This window comes from Lithobates pipiens, unplaced genomic scaffold, assembly GCF_037356315.1.
Source record: "Lithobates pipiens isolate NorthernLeopardFrog02 unplaced genomic scaffold, aLitPip1_a1.2 Scaffold_18, whole genome shotgun sequence".
In the NCBI taxonomy this organism is placed as follows: Eukaryota; Metazoa; Chordata; class Amphibia; order Anura; family Ranidae; genus Lithobates; species Lithobates pipiens.
The window spans coordinates 430,116,952-430,135,532 of record NW_027507758.1 but is presented as its reverse complement, the minus strand read 5'-3'; the positions used below and the strand labels follow the sequence as shown (position 1 = coordinate 430,135,532).

At 41.9% G+C, this 18,581-nt stretch overlaps 1 protein-coding gene across 7 annotated transcripts in view; it reads left to right on the top strand.

Annotated features, from left to right (window-relative positions):
• SCHIP1 (schwannomin interacting protein 1) overlaps positions 1–18,009 on the top strand; it is a 595,708-nt gene extending 577,699 nt beyond the window's left edge. For all 7 annotated transcript variants that reach the window (XM_077488067.1, XM_077488069.1, XM_077488071.1 and 4 more), the window contains 3 exons: positions 5,111–5,234; positions 15,929–16,022; positions 17,368–18,009. In XM_077488067.1, coding sequence (XP_077344193.1) covers positions 5,111–5,234; positions 15,929–16,022; positions 17,368–17,419 — 270 coding nt within the window. In that variant the 3' untranslated portion in view covers positions 17,420–18,009. The remainder of the gene's footprint in view (positions 1–5,110; positions 5,235–15,928; positions 16,023–17,367) is intronic.
• Positions 18,010–18,581: the final 572 nt, after the last annotated feature.

Here is an 18,581-nt window from a genome sequence, read left to right as displayed (position 1 = left end):
AATGCCCATCAATGCAGCCTTGTCAGTCATTTGCAGCCTTGACAGTGTTGTTGCAGGCTTGCCGTTTAAAAATGACGTCGCCAAGATACAGAGCGGATGTCCTGTGTATCTCGGTGGCGCTCGGTAGCTCTCGGCCGTTCTCAGCGTCTTTCGGCTATTTTTGGCCGTTTTCGGTGGCTTTCGGCCGAGAGCGGCGAAAATAGCCAAAAGCCGCCGAGAACGGCAGAGAGCCGCAGAAAACCTCAAAATTGGCGGGGAATCGGCATATAACACACACACACGATTTTCCCCTGATTTATACACCAAGAAAATATGGTAATTGGCAGGCTGAATGAATGTACCAAGTTGATTGATCAACTTTGGTACAACCAACCTGCTAGATTATCTTGCGATTATTGCTAGCTGTAGCCGCTAGCAATAATCACCCTCCGCCATGAGCAGACAATTGCCTGTCAGCACTCAGGAAAGAAATTTGCGCTGTGTATGGTCTGCCTTATACTCCAGTGTGTGCATTAGGGGTTGACAGAAGAAGAGTGCTGAGTAGGCTGCTGCTCCTTCCTTGTCCAATCAACAAACTTGAGGTCTATTCTTAGCCAAGCTGTACTGCTGCAGTGCAGGTTGTGGACTGCCCGTGCAGTCTGGCAGGGGTGCCTCATCACAGGAGTGACTGCCAAGGCCCTTACTCCAGTGTGTCTGTCAAGGGAATATTTATTTTGGATGGAATAGGGAATGCAGAAAGAAATCCGTCAGTTTTTTAATTTACCATCTATGTCCCATTGGGGAGATATCCTGCCACTTCCTGTCCTGTTGACACAACAGGATATGAGAATAAATCTCTCCAAAGAGAAGGAGGTCCCCTTTTAAAAGTTATCAAAAAAATAAGTGTCTGTTTTAAATATACCCCTCCATTCCTCCATTTGTTTTCTGTTCTGATAATAATTGTCACCAGGTCAAATAGAGTAAATGAATCTCTCCAGCAGGGACTTTGACAGAAACAAAAATGTAGTGAGTTCTAAACCCTCACCAAAAAGAGTCAGACTCTAATGTATACACATTTGTTGATGGGAGGAGAGTACAGAGTATGCTGCTGCTTCGTCACTGTCTAATCAGCAAACTGGGTGTCTGTTCTTAGCCAAACTGTGCTGCTGCAGTGGAGGTCAAGGTTCTGGCTGTGCAGTCTAGCAGGAGTGCCTCACCGCAAAACTGGCTGCCTATAAATCCTGCTTTAAAATGTGCAGTGACTCATATCACATTGTCTAAATAAATAAAATACATGTCTGGCAAATGGAAGCTGCGACGCATTATTCGACATGTGCAGGTTACCCCTATATGTTGTACAGTACAGTTACACTTATGTAACCATGATGTATTTACTGTCTGCACAATCTATTTCCGTCACTGGGGTGAGATTGCAGCTATGTGAAATCCCCCGAGGATGGTATTTCACATGGGATGTGAGAGATTTATTTAGTAGTTCAGTGTTAACTTTGCTGCTGCTTGGTCTCTGAAATCTACTAACATTTCCTTTTTCCCAGGTTTAATTGGGTTTATTCTAGAGACCAATGTACTTTCAGCTGGAGGGGTTGTATTGCACTTCCGGCTCCAGGTGAATATTCTGCTGTGGGTACAGTTATACATCTGAAATATTCCTCTTTAAAGGCCCCTTTCACACGGTAAGCCTGCTCGGATCCCCCTGTCCCTTTTTCAGGCGGATCCGAGCGGGCCATCCATTGACTCCTATGGGCAGGTGGATGTCAGCGGAGATGTGTCTGCTGACACCCATCTGCTATCCGATCCGCTCAAGACAGACATATGGCGAAACGTCTGCCATCCATCTTGGCGAATCGGATGACATCTGATGAAAACAGACATGCTGTCCGTTTTCACCCGATCTTCCCATAGAGATCAGCGGAGCTCTGACAGGTCCCTCCCCGCTCAGTGAGCAGAGACAAATCTATCATCCGCCGGCTCAGTGGAGATCAACGGATCGATCTCCCGTTGAGCTGGTGGACTCCGCTGGGCGGATCCGCCCCATGTGAAAGGGGCCTTAGTGTTTGAAATGGTAAAAGAAGATCAGCTAGGATTGTAAAATCTTATGTGTCATAGCCAACCAATGGGATTGATTTACTAAAATCTGGTGCAGCTGTGCATGGTAGCCTACCAGCTTCTAAATTCAGCATGTTCAATTAAAGTGGTTCTAAAGGCAGAAGGTTTTTAACCTTAAAGTGATTGTAGAGGTTTTTTTTTGTTTGTTTTTTTTAAATAACAAACCTATACTTACCTCCACTGTGCAACTTGTTTTGCACAGAGTGGCCCCGATTATCCTCTTCTGGGGTCCCCCGGTGGCTCTCACGGCTCCTCCCCACACCCCCGCTCACCCGAGGGGGTTACCTTGCGGGTGCGCTCCCGAGTCCAGCATTCGGCGGCCATAGCCGCCAAATGTATGGCTCGGCCCCGGTGCCCGCATTATTGGATTTGATTGACAGCAGCAGGAGCCAATGGCTGCGCTGCTATCAATCTATCCAATCAAGAGCTGAGAACCTCCTGCAGGGAGATGGTGCCTCCCCGCCGAGTCAAGTTCCAGGGCTCAGGTAAGTAAAACGGGGAGGCTGGGGGGCCGGTCACTGCCAGGTGTTTTTTCACCTTAATGCATAGGATGCATTAAGGTGAAAAAACACAAAGGTTTACAACCCCTTTAATGCATTCTAGGCATTAAGTGAAAAAACCTTTGTTGTGCAGCAGCTCTCCAGCAGCCCCCCCAATACTTACCTGAGCCCATCTCTTTCCAGCAATGTTGCAAGAGAGACTCGGCTGCTCAGGAATCTTCCTTCTCATTTACTGAGACAGCAGCAGAGTTCCATTGGCTCCTGCTGCTGTAAATCAAAGTCAGTGAGCCAATGAGGAGAGAAAAGGGGCAGGACCTAGTTGCAGCTCTGTGTCTGAATGGACACAGGGAGCTGCAGATTGGCTTGGTGCCCCATAACAAGCTGCTTGCTGTGGGGGCACTCGGCAGGAGGGAGAAGCCAGGATGCCAAAGAGAGACCCGAAAAGAGGAGGATCTGGGCTGCTCTGTGCAAAACCAACTGCACAGAGCAGGTAAGTTTAACATGTTTATTATTTTTAAGCACAAAACCACTACACAGAGCAGGTAAGTATGACATGTTTATTATTTTTAAACACAAAAAACAAGACTTTAGTATCACGTTAAGCTTTGACAACCAAAAAATGGAAGCTGATTGGTTTCTATACACAGCTGCACCAAATTTTACACTCTCCGGTTTTAGTAAATTGACTCCTATGTGTCCGGTTCATTCACACGTCTGTATGGGCAGAGGCTTATTTGATCAGGCCAAGATCAGGGCACACTAGTCTTATCCTTATCAGGCAGCCATCAACTTCTTCCCTCCTCTAAACTGATAAAAGGTGAAAGCTGATTGCTGTGACACTCAGCCTATCATTGTATTATAAAATATAATCTGAATGTGGTTAGAATTTAAGATGGCGTACTAAGCCTCCTGACTGTGAGGGCTTGTCCAGTGTTAGGACTATTTTACACTGTACACACACCCTGGAATTATTTGCATGCATTATTGGAGCGGTCAAGTGCATGGCTTTATGTGATTAAGTTAGCTGGTGGTTGTTTAGTGCCACCTGCTGGCCAATTGTAATTTTATTTCTATAGACTTCACTGTTTTGCCATTCGGAAAACCTGTTTTGGAAGACTACGAAACATTTCCAACCCATGCCCATGCTTATAAGATAACATATAATTCCCTGCACCTATTGGGATGGTGCAGCAAACAGAAAACAAGACCAAAATAGATAAAACATGTTCAAAATGAATTGCTCAATCTTCCTTTGGTTTTGTTCAGTTGAGCTGCATTAACTGGCACAGATCAAAGCAGGCTCAGCATTAACGGCACATAGAAAGCACTGCACTGATGTGGATTGCAGTGTGTTGCATAGGCATTCTTCTATTTCGCATTGCACTTCACCTCATGTCAACACATCTTACCACACCGCAGATAGGAGAAATGTCATTTTGTGACATTCCAATAAAGATTAAAAAAAAAAACAGTTAAGAGTACACCAACACATAGCACTATGCCTCACTGCCCGTACACAATGGACACTCGCAAGCACGCCAATAAGCCCCATTTTAGCACATGGGCTGGTGTGCTCTTGTGGAGACCTCACATTGCATATCAGATTGTAATGTCTTTTGCTGCAGATTACTAGATTAAGCACAGCAAAGGTTAACTGCTCATTTAGGGGAGAGTAAAAAGCACTTTAACTTACCTGATCCTCCACTACCCTGGCAGATGGCACTCCACCATGCTCCAGCACTGGACTATTCCTTAGTATCATTATAGACCCTGCATTGGTCTTGATGACGGACAGACCTTAGACTGCTGGACCATGGTGGAGATGCTTCAGGGACCAGTCCAGCAGCACGGAGGATCAGGTAAGTAGATCTCTTTTTCTATACCCCCGAGACCCAAACGAGCAGTAATGTGCATTGCAAGTGCAGCCCTACTACAAGGGAGAGTTCGTAGGTTTCCCAGAGCTGGGCTTTACTTAATCTTAAGGTGTAAAAGAGTTCTTAGGGGGTACCTTTGCAGCAAATTTAAATAGGTATTATGCCAATTTTATTACATTTTATAAATTTTTTTGGCAACATTTGTTGAGTATTTCTGATAGCCAAGTCTTATCAAATGAGCCCCACAGCTTTTCCCTTGTTCTGTTGAACAAAGCATTCTAAACTGTTGGAGGATTGTGCACAAGATAGCCAATGTGAGGCCTCATATTGAATGTGCTTGCAAATGGACCTGCATTTATTCTGTTAACTGCCATGAGAGAGCGCCCATTCAATTGATGCATAATCTTGCATTCCAATAGAAATAGCTGAATAATGAGCTTCACATTCCATAGAAGCCGACTCTCTGCCTGGGAGATGCAGGCTTATTACAGACCTCACTGGCAGTTTAATAATTAATTTTATGGGAATGGTTTACAGTTTTACCTTAAAAGAGAATGTCACTTAAAGAGCGTTCTGGCAGCTTGTGTGTGTGTGAGCAAGCTCATAACAGAAGCTTTTTGTATATTGCAGTTGCCGCATATGCCTCACATTAGCGAATGCCTAATGAAGAGAAGCCTGAAGCCTACTGATCTAAGAGACATGACGATTGGGCAGCTACAGGTGATTGTGAACGACCTTCACTCTCAAATTGAAAGTAAGTCTTGTTTTATCCTTTGTAGGTATTGGCTTAATCAAAGTACTGTTGTGGCTGCAAGGCAAAGTATCCTTATTGCTAATATTTAATAATGGATTTTTAAATCAGGGAGGTCTTCAAAATTATTAAGAAGTTCTCCGACTTAAAAAAAATTTTTTTACTCAAATAATAAGAAAACTGCAGAAGACCTGAATTAAATACCCAAAACAACTGAACATCTTCATGCTCATAAGCACTTTGGTCTGCACAGCATAAAAACCGCCATTCTTTGGCATCCAGGAGGCACAGGTGGTGTGTACAGCCTGATGCCAGCAGCCTGGCTGAAATATATGGCAAGTGTATGCACATCTGAGTGGCACTCGCATATAGGGATGTAAGGCCCAAATATAAAAGTCCACTTGGGTCCCTGTACGCATACAGCCCTGTACATAAGTACAGCTTAGATGTGCGCACAGCCAGCACATATCAGCCTGACCTTGATTTTGACAGACTGCTGGCAGCAGGCTGCATGTACCACCTGTGCCTCCCCTGCACCAAAATATTCCAGTTTTTCTGATTTATGGGCCAAAGTACCCAGATGTTGCTGAGCTAATGCAAGACAAGTAATCTTTAAGGGTCATTTCACCAAAAGCAAACTTTAGTCTGAGAATGATGTACCGTATATACTCGAGTATAAGCCGAGATTTTCAGCCTCTTTTTTGAGGCTGAAAGTGCCCCCCTCGGCTTATACTCGAGTCATCGCTGTCTGTCTGCCCGATCAGCGTGTCGAGCAGACAGACAGCGGCCATTCTAGGATTCAAAGGCCGCGCCTCCGTCGGTGATAGGCGGAACACTGAATTTCCCAGCAGTCTGTGTTCCGCCTATCACGGACATCCTCTCATCCTCGTCCGTAGTATGAGGATGAGCGGACGTCCATGATAGGCGGACCACTGACTGCTGGGAAATTGAGTGTTCCGCCTATCACGGACATCCGATAGGCGGAACACTCAATTTCCCAGCAGTCAGTGGGAAATTGAGTGTTCCGCCTATCACCGACGGAGGCGCGGCTTTTGAATCCTAGAATGGCCGCCGACGAAGAGCTGAAGGACGGAGGCTCGGCTCGGGACGGGCCGGGACAGGACGGGACGGGACGGGCCGGGACGGGACGCAGGCTGGACGGACGCAGGCTGGACGGACGCAGGCTGGACGGACGCAGGCTGGACGGACACAGGCTGGACGGACACAGGCAGGCTGCACGGACACACACACACACACACACACACACACACACGGATGCATGCACACACACACACACAGGGATGGATGGACACACACACACACGGATGCATGGACACACACACACACACACACACACACACACGGATGCATGGACACACACACACACACACGGATGCATGGACACACACACACACACACGGATGCATGGACACACACACGGATGCATGGACACACACACACACGGATGCATGGACACACACAGGGATGGATGGACCCACAGGGATGGACGGACACACAGGGATGGACAGGCATGTCTCACCCTCGGCTTATACACGAATCAATAATTTTTTCCAGTTTTTTGGGGGTAAATTGGGGGCCTCGGCTTATATTCGGGTCGGCCTATACTTGAGTATATACGGTAATTTATAGGTCTACATTGGAGTAAACATTTTACCAACAGGTGTTTTCCAAATTTCTGATAAGTCTTTAAAGCCAGCCATTGATATAACAAATCTCAGCCAGTTAAGCAGGGGCTGGCCAAGATTCCATCCATCTATAGGTAGGCTTGTTGTACTGAACTTGATCCATCAACACAATTAGCCTGTGGGATTGTTTGCATGCAATCATTGTCAATGGTTATAGAAACTGGCAGAGATCATTATATTCTGCCAGCAGGAAAGGCTCTCCGCTGGCAGAACACAATAGTTCTGCAGGAGGGATTCCCCCATTAACACTGACTGTGTTAATGGAATAATCAAGCGACTTTACAATTTTCTTTGTTTCCACCACGGGTGGAAGGAAAAAAATTGTACAATCTATGGCCTGTTTAACCGCTTGCAGACCGCCGCCTGTACATTTAAGTTGACACAATGGCGAGGCTGTGCAAATGGGCATTCCTGTATGTCCCTTTGAATTTGCAGCCGTGCCATCTCATGCGTGCAGGAGGCGGAATGTATGTGCACCCACCACAAGCTCCATGAGTAGGATCGCGGGTCCTGCAGACTCGATGTCCGCTGGGATACCTGTGACCGTCTCGCGGAGAGAAAGAATGGGGAGATGCTAATGTAAACAAGCATCTCCCTGTTCTGCCTAGTGACACTGACACTGATCACAGCTCCTGATCACCTGTAATCGGGAGCTGTGATCAGTGACGTGACACTCATAGCCACGCCCCCTAACAGTTAGAATCACTCCCTAGGACACACTTAACCTCTTCCTAGCCAGCTAGTGGTTAACCCCTTCACTGCCAGTGTCAATTTTACAGTAATCAGTGCAATTTTATAGAAGTGATCGCTGTAAAAATGACAATGGTCCCAAAAATGTGTCAGAATTGTCCAATGTGTCCGCCATAATGTTGCAGTCATAATAAAAATTGCAAATCGCCGTCATTACTAGTAAAAAAAAAAGATTAATAAAAATGCTATAAAACTATCCCCTATTTTGTAGACGCTATAACTTTTGTGCAAACCAATTAATAAACGCTCATTGCAATTTTTTTTATCAAAAATATGTAGAGGAATACGTATCGGCCTAAATTGGAAGGAAAATAATTTTTTTTATATATTTTTCTGGGATATTTATTACAGCAAAAAGTAAAAAATAATGTGTTTTTTTCAAAATTGGCGCTATTTTTTTGTATAGCGCAAAAAATAAAAACTGCAGAGGTGATCAAATACCACCAAAAGAAAGCTCTATTTGTGGGAAAAAAAGTACGTAAATTTTGTTTGGGAGCCACGTTGCGCGACCACGCAATTGTCAGTTAAAGCGACGCAGTGCCGAATCGCAAAATTTGCTCTGATCTTTGACCAGCAAAATAGTCTGGGGCTTAAGTGGTTAAGTTATGTGACTGAACCCTCCTTACTGGTCTTTGACCACTACAATTCAGGGCACTTTTGCCCCCTTGCTTCCCAGCCCAATTTTCAGCTTTCAGCACTCTCGCACTTTCAATGACTATTGCGCGGTCATACTATGCTGTACCCAAATGACATTTTTATCGTTTTGTTCGCACAAATAGAGCTTTATTTTTGTGGTATTTAGTCATGATTCAGTTTTTTTATTTTTTGCGATATAAGCGAAAAGAGCGTAAATTTGGAAAAAATATATATTTTCTTCTTTTTATTTTAAAAGGAATCCAATAAAATCTATTTTTTTTTTCATAAATTTAAGCCAAAATGTATTCTGCTACATGTTTTTGGTAAAAAAAATTCCGTTAAGTGTATAATAATTGGTTTGTGTAATCACGGACATATGTACGCAAATTATCATGTACATATGTGTGCAGGTGATCACGTACATATGTGTGCAGATAATCATTGGGACATGTGATTTTAGTTGGACTTATGTGGGGGACATGTGTTTTTATTATTTGGGGACATGTGTTTTTATTATTTGGGAATGTGTTTTTATTATTTGGGGACATGTGTGTTTTGGGGACATGTGTGGTGTGTTGTGTGTTTTATACTAGACTGGTGATCAGTGAGTAAAAAGCTGTAAAAAACAGCTCATACTCACTGATCACCAGCCGGCTGCAGCGATCTGCTCTCCTCTCCTCAGACTTCCGTGTGAGGAGAGGAGAGGCGATTGCCTAGCAACTGGCTGTTTGTTTACATCACATGACGGCTGTTATTGGACACGGCCATCATGTGATCAGGAGGGCCAATCACAGAGCCCTCCTGCCGATCCGCGGGCGCCCTCCTGAAGGACGTTCCTGAAAGTTCAGTCAGAAGGAGTAAGCTCCCACCTGGCCATATATATACATTGGCTGGGTGGGAAGTAGTTAAAGGGTAACTCCACTTTTGTGGGGAAAAAAATAGGAAATAAGAAAAATGATAACATAGTATACACAATTGCATCACAAGTCATATTGGGATTGAATGTTATTAAACTGACCTTTGTTTTTCAATCTGCAGTAAAATGCATTACAATATGGCTGCCTGGAGGTGTTCTGTACTTAGATGGTGTACAGAACACCACTGAAATTATAAATTTCCTGCTTGTGTGATTGGCTCACTGCTTTTCCCAGAAATCTGCACTAAGATACAAGTCAGATTTTTAGCATGCCCTGCAACAAACATGTTATTTTTAGTGAGACACTCCCAAAAGTAAAACACATCTAAATGGATGCAGACCCAGTAGCTTTCCTCATTAGAGCCCTGCAGGTGCAGCAGCTGACTGATAATTCTAAAATCACTCCCATTTACATTCACTCCGCTCAACATGGACATAAACAAACAGCTATTCTTTCAGAATAACAAAAGGTAGGAATCTGCAACAAAGTTTGTTAAAATCTGTGTAATTTACATAGATCACTCACAGGAGAATGTTTTTTTGGAGTTACTCTTTAAATAAACCCAACATTTATCTTATCCAAGTACATTAAATGATAGCTAAACCACCCTTAGTATGTTTTCCAAGCCATTCCCTTTAAACTATGCTTTCAACGACAATATCTCAGAATTTTTTTTTTTTCTTCTGGGAATTTATTTCTGTGTTTTTTTTTTGTCCAGAACTTTGCTGGAAATTCTGTCATGATGTGGCCAGCCTACACAAAATTTTGTTCTAAAGAAAATAAATTTAGGTTGTTTTTCATTTATAGAAAGTCTGTTATTCTGATTACTTGAATCCCTTCTGTTTTGGAGCAGAAGTACATCAATGCTGTGTTTGTTTTACTGGCATAACAAGTAAATCTATTGACTATGCATGATGTGATTCAGCAGGACCCCATCTCACAGCTATACAATAGACTTTTTGTACAGATGGCAGAGCATCATTTGGATGATATACAGATACTGTAAAGTATGGGTCACCATATAAAATACTGATTGGTTATTTAGTATTTTTATAAAGATGGAATAAATATTTCATTTTTTTTTTCATTTTCATTTTGGATAAAGTAAAGGAAGTCTTATAGCCCCTGTCAGATTTCTTTTTTTTGCCATCCGTGTCCCATTGAGGTGATTTACTTGTCCCATTGGCAAAACAGGAAGTGAGAGGAAATCCCTGCAAATTAGGGGAATCCCTTGGGGACCCCCCCGGGTCACCAGAATTCGTTTTTTTTATTGGAAGATTTCCTCTCTATTACTTTTCTGGGGACAACCCAAAGTTTGTGATTTTCTTTTACTTTCATTGATAACAGTAAACAGGACAAATAAAGAGGTGTTCTAATCCATCTCCACCCTATCCAAAACTAAAAATAAAATTAAAAATGTTGCCCTTAGTTATACTTTATCATTGTGTTCTTAAAAGCTTGCTCTTCCACATTTTTGTTACTGTACTAAAGTGGAACTAAAAGGTGACACTCATCTTATGCCTATCTTGGACAGAATTGTGTGTGGACGTTTGGGCTCTACCCGCGACCTCTCCATTTACCCCCCCCCCCCCTTTATTTTTTTTATTTTTCCCCACTACTTTTTCCTTTCCGTCCTCCCTCCCCTTTCTTAATCCTTTTCAAGCTTAAAAAATTGATGCACACTGTCATGGCTTGGCACCGTTCCAGATACTCCGTCATTGTTAGACTCTATTTTGTCAGATGTTTTCCCAGTTTTTATTGAATTCACATGCCTGCCTTTTCCAGTCCTATTTGCAGGTACTGTTGGACTGTGGTATCTACGTTGAATATTATTACCCTGTTGACTGTACTGTTCTTGGCATACCAGCTGATTTGCCATTTGCTTTTATTGTCATCTTTTGTGCATCTATAAATAAAAATAAAAAAACGGTAACACTCACCTTTCCAATGGCCCCCCTCGCCGGCACCGACATCTGCTTATTTGTCCTGGTATTCAGCCATCTTCATCACGTCACACCAGCACATGTGCAGGAGCTAGTCATTTCGGCACACATGGAACGGCACATGTACAGCAATTTACATGCCAAAGATCACTGTGGGCAGACAAGTAGGTGTACTTTATTGCAGAAGAAACATTGCATGTGTATTCTGCAATGGAAAGCCTGCCTGCTAACAGAAAATAATAGCAGAGCATTAGTTCTGCATTAAATACAGATAACTGTAAGTTAGCCACTACAGTAGAAGAAGCTCTGAATGGACCAAGGGTATTACTATCCTCTGCTCAAAATAGATGTAAACCTAAATGAATGTCATTAAACTTGATAAAGTGCCGTTTCAGGACCAAGTTTCACTTCCACGTTTTCTATCCTTTCTTGTATCTCAGTGCTAGTGATCCGCCCCTTCGCACCACTTCCTGTCTACATGCATGCACCTTAGCCATACCTGCATGCAAGATCGGGACAAGGGGTGGGCGGGAGGGCCGCCTGCCCTGGGCGCTATGGTTTACTGAAGGGACAGAGGCGCCTTCCTTCTGTTACAAGGTTGGGCAGTTTGGCATGTTTGCTCTGGGCACTGGTTGCCTGCACAATATGTGCTGAAATGGTCACTTGTAATCTCCATGAAGAGCCCATGTAACAGGGTGACCATGCAGGAGTACAAAAGAAAAGGGAAAATGAGTGCCTGAAAAAAGATATTTATGGAAGGCTCCACAAATATTATTTTAATAAAAGCTGCAACACTTAATAAAGTTTCCATTCCATAGAATTCCATTTTTAAGCTAATATGAGGTTTGGGTGATTGGATTTAGATATAAGGATTGCATTGTTTTCACTAAGTCAGCAGACCCACAGACTTGCATTGTGAAAAAGAGCAATAAGAGGCACACTGTGTAGCACTGCAATACAGGAAGTATATAGGTAAATATAAATAGAATATTTGGTACATTTTGCTGCTTTCTGATTCTTACGGCACCATACAGGAAAACCTGCAGTAGGGCTGAGAGTTGAAAAATAACAAGTGTTTGGAAGTCACACAAGATACAGAATAGCACACACAGACTTGCATTGTGAAAAAGAGCAATAAGAGGCACACTGTGTAGCACTGCAATACAGGAAGTATATAGGTAAATATAAATAGAATATTTGGTACATTTTGCTGCTTTCTGATTCTTACGGCACCATACAGGAAAACCTGCAGTAGGGCTGAGAGTTGAAAAATAACAAGTGTTAGGAAGTCACACAAGATACAGAATAAACTTTCTTTAAAAATAAAAGTAAGCCTTTGATGCTTATGAAAAGTGTATAATAGAGCAAGGTCTGGATAGAAAGCACCCGCTGAGAGTGCCGCTAGCAACATCAAAGGAAGCCAGGAGGAACGTGTAGCTTCTAAGCTGCAGGTGGGGGATAAGGTATTAAAGTTTTATATTGTGGACATAACAGATTTGTCTGTACATTTTCGGTGCTCAAATATTTGTCAGAAAACACTGGATTTGTGGTTACTGCAAGCCCTATTGTGTTATTACCTGTCTAATGATACAGCAATAATTGTGACACAATCAAATGAACCTAATGGCTTTCTATTTTTTAGAAGTAAAAGTCCTACACCACACTGAGTACCAACAGCATTTATGTGTGTTCACCAAAAAAACAAACATGCACCTCAAAGTTTGGTTTCACTTTGCTGACTGCTAGCTATCTTTTTGTATCTACATTTAAAGCCTAAAGCAATACATGAATGAAAAGAAACGGCCAAATCTTGATCCATGTATGGGCTAGCAGGTTGTACACAATTCAATCTAACCAACTTGTGTACAACCAGCCTGTTGGGTTTTTCCTAAATGTGCTGCCAGCTATAGCCAAGGAAGGCTCACCCACCGGCAGAATACAATAGCTTAGCAATTCCCCCATCCACCTCGAATGTGTGGATAGGGGAAACGGTTCATTTTTTTTTTTTTTTCATTCAACCCGTTGGTTGAAATAAGCAGAAGAATCTGCATGCAATTGCAAATTTTGGTGAAAAGACTATTCTCCACCAATGCTCGGAAGCAGAAGCAGTCAGTCTTGTAAACTAGCATTTGTAATGGAGAATTAACATTCGTGACGTGACAAATTATGAAATCTCGAAATGCAGCGCACAATTCTTTTCTTCTTTCATGGGATAATAATGAAGCTGCTTTGCTGGTGATACTGATGGAGTTATTGCAAATTCATTTTTAAAGGCTTGTTTTTTTCTAGTGATATCAAGAATAACATTATTTTATGTTTTTTTTTAATTTGTGCAAGTTACAACAACACAATTATCTTGTAGTTTTTAAGAACAAAGATACAACTATGTTCGTGTCCCTTGTTAATTTTACATTGTATTTTTTAAAATGTAACTGCCTACTCCCAAACTGTCATTTTGAAGTAAAACACATAGCCAAGTATTATTCTACAAGGTTTTTTATTGTGCATTAACCACTACAATACAGGGCACTTTCACCCCCTTCCTTCCCAGCCCAATTTTCAGCTTTCAGCACTCTAGCGCTTTCAGTGACAATTGCGCGGTCATGCTACACTGTACCCAAATGAAATTGTTATCATTTTGTTCGCACAAATAGAGCTTTATTTTAGTGTTATTTATTCACGACTCCGTTTTTTTTTTTTGCGATATAAGCGCAAAAATAGCGGAAATTTGGAAAAAAAACAATATTTTCTTTTTTCTATTTGAAAAGAAATCCAATAAAATCAAATTTTGTCAGAAATTTAAGCCAAAATGTATTCTGCTACATGTTTTTGGTAAAAAAAATTCCGTTAAGTGTATAATAATTGGTTTGTGTGATCACGGACATATGTACGCAAATGATCATGTACATATGTGTGCAGGTGATCACGTACATATGTGTGCAGATAATCATTGGGACATGTGATTTTAGTGGGACATATGTGGGGGACATGTTTTTATTATTAGGGACATGTGTTTTTATTATTTGGGGACATGTATGTTTTGGGGACATGTGTGTTTTGGGGACATATGTGGGGACTGTGTTTGTACTGTGTGGTGTGTTGTGTGTTTACATTACACTGATGATCAGTGAGTAAAAAGCTGTAAAAAGCAGCCCATACTCACTGATCATCAGCCGGCTGCAGCGTTCTGCTCTCCTCTCCTCAGCGGTGACTTCCGTGTGAGGAGAGGAGAGACGATTGCCTAGCAACCGGCTGTTTGTTTACATCACATGACGGCCGTGATTGGACACGGCCGTCATGTGATCAGGAGGGCCAATCACAGAGCCCTCCTGCCGATCTGAGATGTGCCGTGTCCGGGTGACACGAGCACATCGGGATCGCGCCGCTGCGCGGGCGCGCGCGTGATCCCGCTACTCCTGAAGGACGTTCCTGAACGTCCTATCAGGAGTAGACGGCTCCCACCCGGCCGTATATATGCATTGGCCGGGTGGGAAGTGGTTAAAAAAAAAAAATTAGACATGCTATCTGCCAATAGAACTTAACCAAAAAGTGCATTCTATGCATCCAAAATATAGAAAATTTACCAAATAAAATCATTATTCAACCCAAAAAAATGTCAAAGCAATAACTCCAAGGCCAATAATAAATAACACGGTTTCTCCCCCGATTCTGCAACATGGCTTGTTGACCAACAGCCCTTCAGAAACAAACTGAAAAGCACGAAATTAAAAACGCAAAAAAGAAAAACACTCACTAAACTTCTACCAATATGAAATTAGCAGAAGGAGCCCAAAGGGTGGCACTAAAGAGCTGAAAAACGACGTAGTGCATTTAGTACGACACTATGTTCGCAATTATTGACCAACATTTGTGTGTATGCAAGACCAGTTTGAGCCAACACCCTGGAAAAAAAAACACGGTTTTGAAGGCGGGAAGTCTGATCATGTGTACGAGGCATTAGTCTCTGTCCTGTGTCTAGCCTCCTGAGTAAATATTGGTCACTCCTAAGTGATATCAACTCCCCAGAATTCAAGTAACCAGTCAGATCCACACACTAACGTACTCGCCATACTCCCCAATATCCATGTCACCAGTAAGACACACTCGGGTCGCTGAGAAGGGGGGACCACTGGTACCAGGCCCGCTCTCCTTCAGAACAAAGGGCCCGCAGCTGAGAAGCAACTCTCTCCCTCTACCTCTCTTAGCGGCGGATCCACAGCCTCCTGCCATTCTGTGGCCGTATATCACCCCTCATCCCTGCAATCATGCTCCTATCTTTCTACCTTCTCAATTGAATGTGCCCAGGTCAGTCTCCATGCAGTCACTCCTGTACTCTCACAGTCCATCCCCTTCCTCCAACTTCCCATCCTTTCCTTCATATGTGTCATCATGAGCAGGGCACACTGTCCCATTTTGTATTGAAACTCTTTTGTTTCCCTTTTATTTTTTTTAAAGTGCTGCACAAGCTGTTGGTGCTTTGTAAATTCTGAATAATAATATGATCATTTAGTTTGCTGTGATTTCAATCTGATATCCGCTTTAAGTCAACAAATATACAATTGTTAGTGTTTATTGGTTTTTGTACTTTGCACATCATTATTGCTCTGCAAAACCTTCTCTAGCGGGGAACAGTGGTCCCTTAATCTGTAAATCTGGCCACACGTTACACTCTATCCATATAATCACTGCATAGTCTTTGTTCCTAAAATATAACCAAGGCTATTGTAACACTTGTCTTTTTTCAGGCTTGAATGAAGAACTGGTTCAACTTCTTCTGATTCGGGATGAATTGCACATGGAACAAGATGCAATGCTTGTAGATATTGAAGACTTGACTAGGTAAATTGATGCTTTTGCATTTCTCTTGTAACAATATTCCCGAGCAAAGTAAGGGCCAAACTCTAATTAAAATGTGGTACAATACTGCCACCTGCTGGTAAAGAAAAGGTGCTGTTTACAATCGCTGCATAATTAACATAAAGTGGAACAACGCAGCCTTTTTCTTCACTGGTGCCTTGGCAAAATGGCAAAAAAATTCCCAAAAATTGTACACAAGCCAGCAGGTTAATCAACCCTGCCTTTTAGTTACACAAAGACAAGAGTTTTCATTGTGCATCATTACAACCTTCTAAGCCTCCAGGATCCTAAAAGCCAGTGATGTCCCTAATTGATAAAGAGCACATTGGGTGCCTGCACAGTCCTTTGTTTGCCTTCATCATCATTGTCTCCTCAGCACTGGGGTTTTATTAGCTGAGTGAGGGAGATAAACACTATATATAAAATTATTAAAGTACTGGTGTTTTACTGTATACACAAAGTAATATTCCAGTGTATACATTTATTTACACTCATTTTAGCATGTATAAAATGAGTTCATGTCAATTAGGGTTCTCCAAGCTATATCAAAGCTGTGATGAGGGTATCCCAGGAGGCTGCAGGCAGCTGAGGCTACTTCACTCTCTCCTAGTTAAAGAAAAAAAAAAAAAAGTCAGGCTTGCCAGCTGTTAACCTAAAAATGGGCATTTAAAAAAATAAAATAATTGGGGATTGTGTGAAAGGAGGAGGAGGGACAGTATTAAGTAGAGAAGGAGAGTGAATGTCCACCATAATCCCTTTACCTATAAATGGTAAGTTTACTGCCCCCTGTAGGTACACAGTCTATATAGCAGATATTCCTGCTGCTTCAGAGTCTGTTCAGGCTTGGTCATACATTTTCACTTGATTCATTAAGACTTCATTCAGGCGGCTGTAAAGAACAGGCATTCGCTTAAAGTTTTCTAGAGCCAATGCCTGTTCTGTAACATATAAACAAACAGTCTAGCACACACAAAATTCAGAATGCATTCATGCTTTTATTGCCCCAGAAACGTTTGGCAAGCTTTGCAAGTTGCCAGTGCTTGCCAAACGTCTCAATTTAGCTGAATGACAGTGTGCCCTGGGCGCTCATAAGAAATTGAGTTAGCTTTTGATTTTAATAAATTGTCATCCCGTAAAAATAAATAAATGGAAAAGGCATTCTGAAAGCTTCAGTCATCACTTTACACAGTGCAATGATATATGCAATACACGAGTGATTAACCTGTGTTTCTTTGCATACTATTTACAGCCTATGTTGTATTGTTTTCTGTAGCATTGTAAGTTGTGCAAAAATAACACGTTTGCCTTGTTGCTTTTCTTTTCACAGACATGCTGAAAGTCAGCAGAAGCACATGGCAGAAAAGATGCCTACAAAATAAAGCAAAAAGCCATTGAACATTAGGAACAAGCTAAACTTTTATTTTGCTATTGTGGTTGTCAAAATGCTGATGCTAAAGATGATACACAAGGAAAATCAGTGTTAGTCTTTGATGTCTGAAGCTTTTTGTCCAGTGATTTGGCCTCTGCTTCCTAATTTATTTTAACTTTTTACTTGTGCCACTCACTACCAGGCATTTTATTAAGAAACTATATATGTACAGTACTTATGCCATTACAGATTATGAGAGAAAGAGAGATATAATAGTTTAAAATGTATTTATTTTTTTCATTTGGAAAGTTTTAAGTTGATCAGTATTTTATCTATGATAACTACCTTTTATTCTTCACTGTAGTTCTCAAACACAAATGTTATTGACGGTGCTAAAAGTCAACAACTACATGCCTGCCTCATCGTAAAGTTGTAGCTTTCTGTATCTTGTATAATTCAGTTCAGTTCTCAACATTTTGTGAATGTTGATTATCTGACTTCCATTTTTAGATGTGCTATTATAATATTCAATTGGATTGAAAAGAAAGGTCACCTTCAAAAGTTTTATGTATAAATATGTAAAATAAACTTTAAACATTTGTTTTGTATGTTCACGTCTTTTGGCTGCTATGATCTATGGAGATGCAAACAGTAGGCATATAACCAGCAGTTTAAGGGCTTGACGGGCACAGACCTGTCTGCTCTATGACTCATGTGTCTATAGTGCTGTATAGAAATATTGTCATGGGCAAGGTAGCATCCTCAGTGCTGCTCGTAGATCAATACAGTAGGTCACTGCATATAACACTAAAGATGCCTGAATTAAAGCAGTATTAAACCCAAAACCAAAAATGTATTAAATTGCCGTTTACCAATCATTAGAGATGGTGGCTGCTTCAGTTTTCTTTTCATTTTTTTCCCTTCTGTTCTCACCTGGTGATCAAATTGATTAAATTGAGGCAAACCCGAGGTTCTGTGTGAATTCAATTTGAGGCCTGGGTTCACAATGGGAAAGAGGCTTGGTTTACCATATTCTGCTTATATATGCCATGCCACAGCACAGCTCGTGCAGCTCTAGAGGACGTCTCCTTGTGACGAAACATGTCGGTAGGAGACATGTTGCTGGCATCATCACGTTCCCAGAAGTGGACGTCCTTGCCAGCTTGGCGCTT